The sequence below is a fragment of the Ictalurus punctatus genome, unplaced genomic scaffold (genome assembly GCF_001660625.3).
Source record: "Ictalurus punctatus breed USDA103 unplaced genomic scaffold, Coco_2.0 tig00003779, whole genome shotgun sequence".
NCBI lineage: Eukaryota > Metazoa > Chordata > Actinopteri > Siluriformes > Ictaluridae > Ictalurus > Ictalurus punctatus.
The window spans coordinates 1-15,000 of record NW_026521097.1 but is presented as its reverse complement, the minus strand read 5'-3'; the positions used below and the strand labels follow the sequence as shown (position 1 = coordinate 15,000).

Sequence of the window (15,000 nt, the reverse complement as noted above, 5' to 3'; positions counted from 1 at the left end):
CCACCATGGGGAGTGGGTTTTTTTTTTTTTTTTTCCTTTCTCCCAATAAAAACCCTTGGGAGGAGACTCTGTAAGAGATTTCCCCTCGAATTGAGTGCCGGAACAAGCAGCGCATTCAACTACCGGACACTTCCAGGTTGTCATACTTTGTTTACTTTTTGACACGTGTTTTGTTATGCTTTATATCATGTCTCTCTCGTGTCATCCTTATTCACAGCTGTTTGTTTTACCTTCGATTTTGTCGTATATTTAAACCCCCATGTGTCTTTGTTCTGGGTGAAGTATTGTTTCTGTGTTTTGCCTGCAGAGCCATACCAAGCCTTTGATCCTCATTTTTGTTTCATAGTTTTTTTATCTGGTTTTTGTTTCTCATTTAAGATTCTCCTTTTTGCCCTCTTTTGCCTGTTTCCCAATTGCCTGACCTTGTGCCTGTTTTGTGACCTTGATATTGCCCTATGATTTTGGATTTGTCTGCCTGCCTCGCATCAAGAAAAACTTGAACTGCACTTGTATCGGTCTCCAGCCCTGATTACATGACAAAAACACATAGGTTGGCGGATTAGCCACATGGGGTGGTGGTGGTGGGGGGGGGGGGGGGGGTGGGGGGGGGGGGGTTGTATTGTGTGTGTGTGGATGCCAGTGAATGGACTGGCACCCCATCATGCTGAATTCTCCTGCCTTGCATCCAGTGTTATTAGGATTGGCTTTGTATCCACCACAACCCTGACTAGAATAAAGCAGCTTCTATGCATGCTTAAATACAATTAAAAACACATTACAAACTACACAAGTTCTAATCACTTACAAAGAATTAAAATTCTAACAAAAGGACAAAGTGATAAATTTACCTCATAGTAGTGAGTCTTACTGGTAAAAATTCTCATGTCATTTTGCACCTCCACTCACTTTAATAAAAATACCACTCCCTGTCAGGTAATAGTTTAATTACCAGTAATGTCAGTTTCTTGAAGCGATTCCCACTCTATTTTAGCCCCCTTGTGCATTGGCTGGATTCAGCTAGAGTTTGATGGATTTGACTATTGAGTTTACTATTCCAAGTAACCACACAAGTTCTCTGGAAGTGAGCACTATGGGGTTTGTCTGGGAATGTTAGGCAATCTGCAAGCTGTGAGACTCATACCAGATTTATTTCCCAGGTTCAATGTAGTGAAACCAACTTGGGCAAAACAAAATCTCTCACTTTCCTACAAATTTAACTAGTTAATTGGTGGTGATAGTCTGATGCTAGCTAAGATTAGATATCAAACTCAAGTAATTTCATGTAATGTTGCTGGCTACAGTACACAAGTACACCCCATGGAAATTGTTGCTTTTTTAAACATATTTGAACAAGCAAATATTTGATCCTCTTTGGAACAGTACCTATTAATAAAGTTGATACCCTCTATCAAATGCCACCTAACATTGACATTTTGTAGTAATTTTCACAATTAAAAAAAAAAAAAAAAAAAAACCCAGATCACTCACATGGAAAACATAAGTACACCCCTACATTTATTACACCTTCAAATCCATAAATTAGAATCAGGTGTTCAAGATTGGGTGCCAGTGATTAGAACCTGCTTAGGGAGTGCCTGTCTTATTTATACCCCTCTCATATCTAGCGTCTCTTTGCTATTGAGGTGTGTAGTGTCAGAGATTTCTGCAAGGCCTTCAGAAAAAAGGCTGTGGATGGCAAGGGATTTAAAAAGAGCTACACATTATTTTAAATACATCCACTGTAAGAAAAAAATATACATATGGCACACATTTCAAAAGACAATTTGTCCAGGACTGGCCATCCAAGCAAATTCAGCAAAGAGCAGACCATCTGATGCAAAACAAAGTCTCCAAGAACCCCAAAATTTAATTACTGGTATGCTAGAAAGTCTTGCGACTGTCAGTGTTAAAGTGCATGCTTCTACAAGCAGAAAGAGATTACACAAATTTGACCTGCATGGAAGGTATGCCAGGAAAAAGCCTTTGTGAGTACAGTTTGCCAGTGAGCATATAGGCAAAGAGCAGGCCTTTCTGAATAATGTGCTCTGGACAGACGAATCAAAGATAGAGTTGTTTGGCCACAGTACCAGTAGACATGTTTGGTGCAGACCAAAGATAGCTTTTCAGGAGAAGCACCTCATACCAACTGTGAAGTACAGTGGTGGAAATGTTATGGTTTGGGGTTGCTTTGCTACCTCAGGGACTGCACAGCTTGCCTTCATTCATTGAACTATGAATTCTGCATCATATCAAAGATTACTTGAAGATAATGTGAGGTCATCTGTCTGAAAATTTAAGTTGAACCAAAAGTGGACCTTTCAGCAGGATAATGATCCTAAGAACCCTAGCAAATCTGCCAAGTAATGGCTCAAAAAGAAAAAAAAATTATGGAGGGTTATGGGATGGCCTAATCAAAGCCCACATTTGAATCCCATTGGTCAAAAATTCCAACAAGCCTGGTGGACAATTATGCAAATGCCTACAAGTTGTTATTTCTGCTAAAGGAAGCAATACTAGTTTCAGAGGCCAAGGGTGTACTTACTTTTTCCACAGATGAATATCACATCTGTTGATATTTCTCTTGTGTAAATAATTGAAAAAGCTAGTTTTCCATGTGCTTTTGTTCAAGTATATCAAGTTCATTAATAGGCACTGTTTCAAAGATGATCAAATGTTTGCTTGTTCAAATATGTCAAAAAAGCCAACAATTTCCATGGGGTGTACTTAATTATTCACACGAATGTATATGTAAGAATAAATTACAAAATCAATGCTTACTGTTAAGATAAAAAGGAACATTTCTAGCTAGCTAGTCCTATGAGGAAATTTGCTGCATAATGTTAGCTACCTAATAGTGTTAACTAAGCCTACACTATACCTCATTTTTATTTCACAATGTTCGAAGATCATTTTGTGTGCAAGGTTATCTATCCATATATTTAGTTGCCTTTCTAATATGCTCAGTGTTTGGCAGAGTCATTAAACCTAGTAGTCAAAAATGGAAACTATATCTTGTGCTCTTACTGTCACGTTTCGTGACGCAACGGAGATAAGGTAGGATGCAATCGCAGGTTGAACAACAGTTTTATCGAGAGACACACAGTCAGGTAAATCCAGAACGTGATCCAAAAACGTAATCCAGTAACATGCAAGGTTCAGGCGATCGGCAAACAGGCATAAACGAGGCAAGGCAGGAATCAACGTCGTGGTCACGGGATACAGGGTCGATCTACCAAACATGAAACATAAACAACAGCGAGGGACTGGTAGCGGAGAAACCAGCGTGAACTTAACAAACGAAACTAAACATGACATAGACTATGAAACGGAACATGAAACTAAGGACTGTGGTTATCTCTCGTAAGGCCGCTAAACTAATCGACTATCTAACTCATTCAACAATCCGTGTTGGGAGGCGCGCCGTATATATGCGGAGATAATCAGCGTTGTAATGGCTGACGGCTGAGGGCAATTCAGACACACGTGAGACTACAACCAATGACAGAACGGGGAGGAGACATGACAGAAACATAAACAAATGCACGTGTCGAAATGTCACGATTGTCCACAAGGGAAAAGCAGGTGCTCGCACCCGCTCGTGCACGCGCGCTCACATGCTCCACAGCGCGCTGCTTAAAGGGGAACTCGTGACACTTACTCTGAAAATTCACTAAATAGTTGCTTATAGCATAAGTCAAGTCTAATAGCCTCTCAACTTCATTTTGTTTGAGGCTATGTCTTTAATAATGTTGTACAGCCATACCAAAATCTATGGTCACGAGCTACCAGGATCAGCTCCAGATCCATCCAAGTAGTTACTGAAGATGAGTGAATGACCAGAGAAGGGGATGACGTAACTGTAGGAGCATCTGGAACCATACCTATGCATAAACACTTGCACAGAGAAAACAAAAGAAAATAAGAGCTGGAGTATTTCTTCCTCTTTTCGTGTCAATGTTCCACTTCATAGTGGAACCATCGTGGTGGAAGGATTAGCCGCTCAGCAGTGCGATACTGAATATTGCCCAGGGTGCACCAAGGGAAGCACACACATTCACATACCCATTCATACACTATGGACACTTTGGAAACCTCCGCAGCACGGGGAGAACATACAAACTCTGCACACACAGGGTGGAAATCGAACCCCCAACCCTGGAGGTGTGAGGCAAACATGCTAATCACTAAGCCACCTTGTGCCCCTAGCAGGAGTAGTGAAACGTCATGTGTGTGATTGTTTTTTTGGCTTTTTTAAAATCATTTACCCATGTCTAATTAAATGTGTATTCTCTTTCTTCTTTTCAACTAGGGCTACAATGAGGATACCAGGGAGACATCTAATAAAGGTACTTACACATTACACATTGAGTTTCTATTTTGGTTTTGGGAACTAATACAACATGCAGAGTACTAATAAAATATAGTGTAATAAAAGAGATTCTCTAGCTGGTGCTGTGACTTAATATCGTTGTCTTAATATAAGGTACTTAGGTGTTACTCTTGTTGCAGTTTATACTCCAGTAATTATGGAATTTTCACTACCGTTATACAGCATCAATAATCCCAAAGCCATACAAGCAGAAGATAGCATTATTGTCAGTGTGATTGAACAAACAGAAGCTAATTATTAAGTGAGTTACAATGTTTCAGCAATAAACATTGCTATATAACAATTTATTCATAAGGATATACTTACAAACAGATAAAATCAGCTAAGAAAATTAACACAGAGTTTTTTATCTGCATGTTGTGACTCTCCCGTACTACCACTTCCCAAAAGTGCTCTTTTGTATTTATATTAGGTGACAGGTGAGACCACTGAAGTACAATAAACTCATTATGTTCATGGAACCAGTTTGAGATGACATTGTGACATGGCACATTATCATGCTGGAAGTAGCCATTATAAGATGAACAATCTGTGTCCATAAAAGGATGCATGTGGTCAGCAACAATATTCAGATTTACTGTGGCATTTAAATGATGGTTGATTCATATTAAGAGGCCAAATATGTGCCAAGAAAACGATTCTCACACCATTACACCAATACCAACACAACCAGAGTGAACTGCTGATGCAAGGCAGGTTGGGTGCATGGATTCATGCCATCTGTCCCTACCATCTGCAGCACTGATCTATGGCAACACAACTGAAGCAAAAACAAAATTAGACTTTGAAGTACAGTCTCCAAAGTTCCCGTTAAGATGCAGTATAAACATATTACAATAACCCAACCATGGCAGTTTGATGGTGATTTGAACAAGACCTTCTGATCTACACTTCCCTAAAACTACACCTAAAACTCTGTGCTTCTACATTGAAACTGAATTTCCCTTCCTTGTATTCTTCAGGGAAGACCATGGAAGACCTTAAGAAGCAAAGTGACTGTCAACCTCGAGAATCTTTGATCAATGTTTATGATGAATTTCCGGACGAGATACAATACACCATTGTGCCTCATTGTGTGCCATTGCAACGGTGTTTGGGCTGCTGTACAGACGAGGAGCAAATGTGTATGCCTAAAAGAACCGAGACAGTTAACTTGGAGGTATGAGTGATGTTCAGCAACAAGATATATCACTGGAAAGAAATTGTTCTGATTCTTTATATTATATTGACTCAGATCTCATAATTAACTCTTTTAACGGTAAACCACATGCTTGTTATATTTTTGAATAGGTGTTCCGCACTTATTCTAATGGCACATCTGAAATAATCAAGTTGCCATTTTTGAAGCACACTCGATGCCAATGCAGGTAAGTCACCTTCATAAAAACACATAGGAATATCACCACAATAAATTGGAATATATGACATTCAGATTCAGAATTATTTGGTATATAATTTACTGAACAATATAATATAAAAATATATCACCTTAAACCAACAGTTATTATTATTATGCACAGTTTTATTAGGAGATAATGTATTAATTGACTCATTGACTGTTTTGTGTGTGTGTTTATTTATTTATTTATTTATTTATTTACAGGCACCAGAAGAAGAGTAATAATTAGACTGATCCTTTTGTTAATAAAATGTACTGAAAGTTTCCCCCGCCCCATCCGAATAATCAATCAATCGAAAAAATAATCGATTATGAAAAGAATTCTTAGTTGCAGCCCTAATGTACTCATTTATACATAATATAAACGAAACATGAATGAATTTCTATGCATATATACACAACACTTACAACAGCACTTTAATGGGAAACAAAATTTCAGTATTTTTACAATACATTGGTTACATAACATATTACATATCCATATGACCCTACAGTGGATTGGCACCCGATTCAGCGTGTCCCCTGCCTTGTTCCCAGACTTCCCTGGGATAGGCTCCAGGCTCCCCGTGACCCTTAGTAGGATAAACGGTATGGAAAATAGATGGACGGATGGATGGATGGATGGATATCCATCTTGTTACAAAATCTCTCATTTTTAATGCATGAATATTCATGTAATTTCAAAAATATTTCAAAATGTAAACATTTCTGACCCCCAAAAAAAGACGGAGCTGGGCCAGTGCTGGATCAGTATCAGTCCAAAACACAAAACCTTCTCTAACTCTCTAATATTGGAATCTGGGTCAAACGATTTGTTTTTTTATTTGTTTTTTGCTATCTGGGATCATTCTCAAGTTCACAACATATGTTTTTTATGAAATATGAGTTATATAATATTATTCAGTCATTAAATTTAACAAATGTATGAGGGCAGACCTCTTTTGTTATACCAATAAAGTATAAACCAAATATAAAATGGCTTTTTGAAGTAGGTTTAAAAATTAAACCAAAATAAACAGCATTCTCTACAGTATTTTTAAGTGTTGAATGTCTACTGTTGACTTACAAGCTGCAAGATAAGCTACTGAAATAAAAAGCTCAGAATAAAGTAAATAAGGGGAAACTTGCATATATAAATAAAGGAAAATCTCTTGGTCTGCTTTTCTACTGCATTGTTTTTATATTCAGTCCCTTGTTGAATCGGGTTAAGTAGTGATCATTTATTAACTATTACCTATCAGTGTGTTGTGTGTCATATAAGACGTGACTCCAAACACCTACCACTTCTTTTCATATCATATAAATCTTTCACCTTTTATTAAAGATTTCTGCGTAGAGGAACAGCATGAGTAAAAAATAAATAAAAAAGTGGTTAAAGATGGTTGGTGGAGCTTCCGATGAGTGCTTAACAACATAACAGGAAATGCTTAGTAGGTGACTTTTTTTCTCTGTAAAAGCAGTTTTCTGTGTCACATTTGCAGGAAGATTACACCAAAATACATGGGAAATATAGATAACTTTATTAATCTCAGAAAGAAATTCACAGATTACAGCAACAAGCAAAAAGTATTCAAAGAGTAATTAAAAAAAAAAAGTATAAAATATATAAGTATAGGATATAAAGTAAATATGACCGTATATACACAAGTGAATATAAAAGTAACAGTGCAGTGATATTAACTACAGGAAAGCTGAATAAGTGTAACTAGTGCAGTTACTGAAACTGCACTAGTTACTGCAGTTTCAGTTACTGCAGTTACTGAAACTGTGTGTTGCGAATCAATTTGGCTAATGTGGAGGAATTGGAGGATGTTCTGTCTAGATGTTAGGAGGCAATAACAGAGACGACAAAAATTAAACTCTTATATGCTCCTTTACACTCTCAGCACTACAGATTTCTTACCCAATTTTAATACTAATTAAAAAACAAAAAACATACCGTATGTAGATGGACCTACCACTAACATGTCCTGACCATTGCTCATTGCTAGCCTATCAAATGGCTGCTGAAAGCTGATTTACAGATGATGGCCATGCTTTTTAAGAAACTAGTTTCTCCTCAAGAGGACTAATACAAATTAACTTACAGATGGAGAACCCTAAATTTCAGCTCAGTTGGATTTATTGTCTCTGAGAAACAGTTTTCTGAGCTGCTTCCTATTGAAGACCATGCCCACAACTCAGCATACCTTTTCAGGACCTTGTCTGGAAGGGCTTTATAAAGTTCCACTCGAGTCCATGCACATACTCATGAGTTAAAGTTGTGTGAATTAAATTGAAGTGAAGTGTACTTTTCAATTTAATGCAATGGGTTTAAAAAAAAACATGACCTTAACCCTCTAGGAATTACAGCCATTTTTACAGAGTCCCTCCTTTTTCACAGGCTCAAACATCATTGGACAAGGTAACATAATTATAATATAAGGATTGTTTTTAATACTTGGGAGCAAACCCTTTGCAGTCAGTGACTGCTTGAAGTCTGGAACCCATAGACATCACCAAATGCTGAGTTTCCTCCTGTTCAGTTGCTGCTTATTTGTGGGCCTTTTTGCCTTCAGTTTTGTCTTCATTAAGTGAAAAGCATACTCGGTTGGGTTGAGAACACTGGACATTATTTTACTGTTATTATTGTTAGGTTTTTTGTTTTTTTTTGCCTTCAGAAGCTCTTCTGTTGCTTTTGCAGTACTGTGATGTGCCGTCCTATCAGTTTTGCAGCATTTTACTGAATCTGAGCAGAAATTATAGCTCAATAGCTCAGAGGCAAAAATAAATAAATAAATAAATAAATAAAAAGTTATTGTACAAATAATTATGGACCCGACTGTATACTTACAACAGTACTATAATATGAAACTAAATGTAAGTATTTATATGATAGGCCTATATAGACTATTGCATATTACATATTCATATTGTTACAACGTCACATATTCTCTCTAATTTAATGAATGGCTTTTTGTGCAATTTCAAATTTTCTTGAAAATTTAGTTTAAAATATAAATATTTCTGACCTGAAAAAATGATGGCGCTGGTGGCGAGTCAGTATTACTATCAGGGATAATTCTATACGACATATATTTTTTTAAACAATGAAAAATGGCCATAACAATTTTGAGCCATAATCTGACAAGCTAGAATCTGAAGTGTGTAAAACCATGAAAGCAGACTTCCTTCGTTATACCAGCAATCTATAAACCAAATATGAAATAACTTTTTAAAAGTAGGGTAAATGTAAAACTAATTGGCAACTTCAGTTAGAGACCGTTGGGGGCGGGGTAATGATATGCATCCCATGGTACATTGCGAATGTTCTTTTATAATAATTGTAGTGGGCCTATTTTAAGTAATTTAGCGTTGTTAGAAGTCTGTTTTTATAATAGATTGATCTTATTTTATATTACTTCACCTGATAAATTGAGTTCGATAGTGATAATTTATTTATCATTACCTAGGAGTGTGTTGTGTTTGAAATAAGACGTGACACTGAAGGCCTTCATTTATTGCTCCCGGTTTTCTTCGTAGCGTTTAAATTTTCGCCTTTTACTAAAGATTTCTGTGGAGAGAAATATTCAGAGTATTCATTAAATTTTTTGTGGTTCCACTTTATTGTGGGTCTTTCTTTAAAAGTTCAAGAGTAGTTCAGAGATGCAAACAATACAGGAACGAAAATCGCTTAATAGCGCACCTATTCTGTCACCAGGTGAAGTACAGCATTCAGTATCAAATTGCACGCGTATTATATTGTAGATCTAACAGCAGTCTTGGATTAAGAATACAGAGGCTCTTGGAACAATGTCTTGTAGGTTAAGTGACAATAGTGATATATTCTATTTACACTGTAACAGTAGTGATATATTCTATTTACACTGTGACAATAGTGATATATTCTATTTACACTAAGTGACAATAGCAGTTTCTTAGCGATATGCTATTTACACTTAATGAAAACAAATAGCAATATATTCTATTTACACGGCCGCAGTGGCTTGTGACGTCACACATTATTCGTTCACTCTTGCAGATAAATCATGAAAATAAAAATCATGGTTGTCTCGAATATCTTAATTATTTTAAAATATATTTTCATATAGGCTATGTATTTAGGGCCGAATTATCCAATGGGCATTATGGGCATTATGGGCGCACTTGGAGCCCAAGCAAGGGGAAGAAAAAAAAGATATTTTCTTTTTTTCAGATGGTGATGTCTGCCACACAAGATTAAGAAGTTTATCGATTAGGTGTAGGGATGGCTTTATTGTCTTAATAAGGTGGCATCCATTTAATAATAATAATAATAATAATAATAATAATAATAATAATAATAATAAATATAGTCATTTGCACTCTGTTATTACTGCATCATGTTAATGTACAACAATACTGAGGTGCAAATAGTATCTGCCACTATAAGTATAAATAGCATCTAACAGCTATTTGAACTTATTGCAAAGAACTTCTACATTTATATATAGCTAAATATAATCAAAACACTATATTTACTTAGACCTACTGTAAACGGCTTTTCAAATTTAACTCACCTCAATGGAAAAGAAACTCACAACAGAAATGAGAATTGAGGGTTTTTTTTTTAAATTTCTCTAAAAACTATGGTATATGCACAAAAAACAAACACACAATAGAAATAATAGAAACAATTAAACATATGTGTATATGTACATATGCTAGAGTTCTATTTGTATATGTACATGTGCAATATCCACAGTATTTATATACATGTGGAAGATCTGTGAAATGACAATTAACTGTTGAGTGTGTGTTTCTGTTAGAGTCAATCAGTGGAGTAGGAGGTATTGGGTATGTTGCATTGTGGAGTCTGATGGCTGATGGCACAAAAGAGCCCCCCCCAAACGTTTTGAGGCACGTGGCTCAATGAATCTGTTGCTGAATGTGCTCCTGAGCCTCCTCAACTCAGCATAGAGAGGATGAGAAGGACTGTCCATGATAGCTCTCAGCTTCCCACTCATCCTCTTCTCAGTCACTTCCTCCACTCTGTTCAGTTCCATCCCTACCATAGAGCTGGCCTTCCTCGCCAACTTGTTCAGTTTGTTGGCACCACAAGTCCCAATGCCACCTCCCCAGCACATCACAGCAAAGAAGATAACACTGGCCACCACAAACTGGTAAAAACATCCCTAGCAGCCTAGTGCACACATTAAAGGACCTGAACCACCTCAGAAAGAATACTCTGCTCTGTCCTTTTTATAGAGGGCCTCAGTGTTGTCTGACCAGTCCAATTTGTTATTGAGTTGCACTTCTAGGAACCCAATGACCAGAATGACCGAGTTTCATGTCTGTAGCATATGTTATTTGGTCCACAAGACCAATGTGTTTCATAGGAAAAATAACATGAGAGACCATTGGGGGCGGGGTAATGATATGCATCCCATGGTGCATTGCGCATATTCTTTGAAACTGAATGAGGTGATTTAAGTAATTTGGCATTGGTATATATTAAGTAGAAGTCTTTTACACATTATGTTCTTATTCTATATTAATCAACTTGATGAATTGAGTTCGATAGTGAATATTTATTTACCATTACCTAGTAGTGCGTTGCGCTTGGTATAAGACGTGAAACGGGAGCGGAAACGTTATCACTCTTGTTTCTCTTCATATCGTATAAATCTTTCGCCTTTACTAAAGATTTCCGTGGAGAGGAACATTATGGTAAAAAAATTTTTTGATGTGAGCCACTTTTTCCTGTTTTAAATGAAAACAGAGGGAGTGGTTTAGGCAATAATATGAAATAAATGAATGCAAAATCACATGTGGAAAAATGGTGATTTACCAAAAAAAAGAAAAGAAAAAGAAATTAGCAAGTAATGTGTGTGCATTTGCAGAATTGCTTGTAGCCCATTATTAGTCCACAGGCTACAGTAAATAGAAGCTGTCTGCTGATTTCCAACCATTCCTGCCTGTGGTAAAGCACAAAAATTAACACCAATCAAAGTCCATTTCTATCATCATAATTCTGATAGCGAGCTTCACCTTTCTCCTCGCAGCATTAGCCCTCTAACAAATCTCACACTTTATTGACCGTCTCAATTTGTTGCCTTTCATATTCATATTTACGACCCGCCTCAGCACATCCGTTTCTTTTAAATAGGTTATCCGCTGTACATTTCTGATATGCAGCATAATTTATTAGACGTGGAAAATATGGGCGTGCTGGCCTGAATCACACCTTAATTGATGGCAGCGGGAAGCTGCTCTGCTCCTGGAAATCATCCCCTCCATCCTTTCCCTCTCTCTGCATCCATCCACATTTACAGCACTGTGTTTACTGCATTTTAACCACCTACTGTTGTTACTATTTAAAGCACACTATTGAGTATTTTAGGCAATAACAGTGTTGGTTGTAGCTAGAGATTTCAATAGTTGTGTATTATTCTGGCAACTATTAGTACATGATTTTATGTTTTGATGGAGATTTTAGTAGAGATTCACTGTACCAGAGGTGGTTACTATTATGATACTAGTCTATTTAATAGTATATGGATTCAGTTTTGTGAATACTGTAACAACACGACTCAATTTTCAGAAAAACGATGGAAGAAATCAGGATGCAATTATCTAACAATAAAGGGGTGCTGAGATTGACTGGGCAGTGTTAGCCGTGTTTCATGTTGCAGGGAGAGCGTAAGTTACGGTGAATCCTAAATGAACGGAGGCTTGCTTATTCAGCTGTGCCACGCTCTTGCTCCCTGAGCGCCATTTCAGCAGCAGCACGATATAAAGCCGCCATTAAACGACAAAAAAAAAATGGAGTCGTAACAAAAAACAAAAACAAACATAATACAATGGAATTCTGGCGAGGCAGTGTGTGAATAACAACCGGGTTATCAGAAGAATTAAAGCAATTATTTTATAGCCGTGTGTTTCTGTGTGAGTTTGGGTCGAGCTAGAGCTGAGAGGACACATAGGCTTACATAGTAAGGCCAGTGTAGGCCTACTGCAGTACGGGACCTGCTGCCTTTTACTCTGAATGAATTAGCAAGGTTAAATCACATCATGACACACTTTAATGCTTAATATTTGACATTCATTACAGTTCATGTTTAACACTAATGTATAGTGACCTTATTGAAAAACTGACAACAGCCTGAGATGGTGAAGCTGGTAGATGGAAACAATTACTTAATTACTGCTACTAATCTACTAATACTAATGAAATAATTACATTTCAAAATGACAAACTTTTTACTGATCAGTTTAGACAAATAATTAGAAGCTACTTAAAAAAATAACTTTAAAATAACTTTTTACCACTGGTAAAGATGGTTTACTAGTTTGTCCAGCTGGGCCTGCTTTGCGAGCATGGTTAGCTGCTCAGACTAAGCTGGTAAAGCTTAGTTACGTTTAGAAACTGTACTATGATGTACTATGGATTTACTATAGTGCTATTATCAATTTACTAGATATGATTAAATGATTACAAATTCTGGGCAAATAGGCTTATTGCATACATAATTTTTAGCATTTCTTTTCACCATAATTAGCCTGTTAGCTATGTTCCAAAGAATGGTGAGATATTATACTTGATCAGGTCATAGAACTAAACCCATATAACTGAAAAGAAAGTTCTTGTCTAATCATAGGTTATGTGTGATTTGTGAATGATAGTTTTCCCATCACTTAAATTCCTGCTCAGTACAAAGGCCACTTTATAACTATGATTTAGGTTTCACCATTAGTCTTTAGAAAATTGAAACATTCAGACTGAATTTTCTTTCCTGTTTCTGTTTGGCAACCTGACAGAAAAGCAGTGTGTGAGAATGCATGTTTTCTGATGGGAGTGTTTTTTAGGTCTTGCGCTGTGATTAAGTGGCATGTGTAGGAACGCAGAGAATCAAGCAGATGGCAGAATACGCTCTCATGTGAGTAAAACTATTTCCATTGATACACCAGGCAACTATATAGGGATTCCTCAACTGTGTTTATACTGTAATGGGCCTGTACTGTGTATATAATTGCATATAATTTCAGCAGACCATGCTGTAGAATATTGCATTTAGGTGTAAATTGATCACTGATAGACTGTATTGAGAGGAGAGATAGAAGTATTCTTGATGCAGTTTCCTCCTCATCTTCAGCAGCTCTGATAAACTGTAAACATCCTCTAATTCCAGCAGATAGAATGACATTTTTTTTCAATTTGGTCCCACTGACTAAAGCCATGATGAATGGCTGAATGGTCATTTCCTTACACTTTTTCTTGCTAACCTCGCCTGACAGCTTATATATTGCCTACCTAGTAATTTGCTTGACAATAATTGCTAGGCAAAGACTTGCCTTTAACAGGGTTCCTCACCACCCTCTGTAGGTGAGAAAATGCAATTACAGACATGATGAGCATGACCGAACAGCAGCATCTGCCACCGCCATTCCAAAACTCTCTCCTTCACCATTATGGAGAACCAGCAGCAAACGAACATCCTAACACGTTTCCTCTAATAAACTTTAATTAAAAGTTATGAGAAATTTCATTGATTAACAGCGTCAGTGATTAAGTGCACGTCTGGCATTTATTCCTTGGCTCACGGTTTTGTTCCCCCTCTAGGTTTGTCTAATGTGAAGGGTGTGCGTATTGATAAAGCAGCCTGATGAATGCTGATATGAGCGAGCGTGATGGAGTGATCATATTGACACGGCAACCAGGATCGAGCAGGACCAGCTGGAGCGGCTCACCCGGAGGGACTGCACATTCACAGCTACCGCTGGTGTACACGCAGAAACACATTCTGAACCTCGCCTAACAACTCTAATAACTGATTTTTATGGCGCACCACAGTTTGCTTCTTTGCGGTACTCTGTTCCGCACTTAAGTGTAGCCTAATAATAAGCTAATTGATGCTAATCATTAGGTAGTAATCCTTCACATTTTGTGCTGGGGCAGGCACTGACATTAATTAAAAGGATTATTATTTTAGGTGTAGAAGCACGTGGGTTTTGCCTTCTAATGTTGGTGTCAAAGTGGTGCAAACAGCATGATGGGAGGAGAAAAACTGGTAATTCAGTCATAATCAGACAGAGTTGCCATGGCGAGCTGCGGCACATGTAGAATGGTCCAAATACCTGGCGCATAGACCGGCTGTGCTAAATTAGCATTCACAGTGGGCTGAACATTCTCATACTACAACCCTAAAGGTAATCAGTGTACAGGGAGAGGCAAAAAATGATGTGGGCAAGG

The 15,000-nt window shown here is 37.3% G+C and overlaps 1 protein-coding gene, 1 non-coding gene and 1 pseudogene across 2 annotated transcripts in view; all 3 read left to right on the top strand.

Moving 5' to 3' along the window:
* The window catches only part of LOC108279200 (vascular endothelial growth factor A), a 25,553-nt gene extending 18,607 nt beyond the window's left edge, over positions 1-6,946 (top strand). The window contains exons 2-5 of the mRNA XM_017493248.3: positions 4,310-4,346; positions 5,353-5,549; positions 5,681-5,757; positions 5,994-6,946. Of these exons, the coding sequence (XP_017348737.1) occupies positions 4,310-4,346; positions 5,353-5,549; positions 5,681-5,757; positions 5,994-6,018 (336 nt within the window). The 3' untranslated portion in view covers positions 6,019-6,946. The remainder of the gene's footprint in view (positions 1-4,309; positions 4,347-5,352; positions 5,550-5,680; positions 5,758-5,993) is intronic.
* A 2,343-nt stretch (positions 6,947-9,289) lies between these two features.
* LOC124629180 (U5 spliceosomal RNA) lies at positions 9,290-9,404 on the top strand. The gene has a single exon (XR_006984090.2). It is a non-coding gene; the product is annotated as a U5 spliceosomal RNA (small nuclear RNA).
* Positions 9,405-11,406: 2,002 nt separating this feature from the next.
* Positions 11,407-11,515, top strand: LOC128631120 (uncharacterized; annotated as a pseudogene).
* The last annotated feature ends 3,485 nt before the right edge of the window (positions 11,516-15,000 follow it).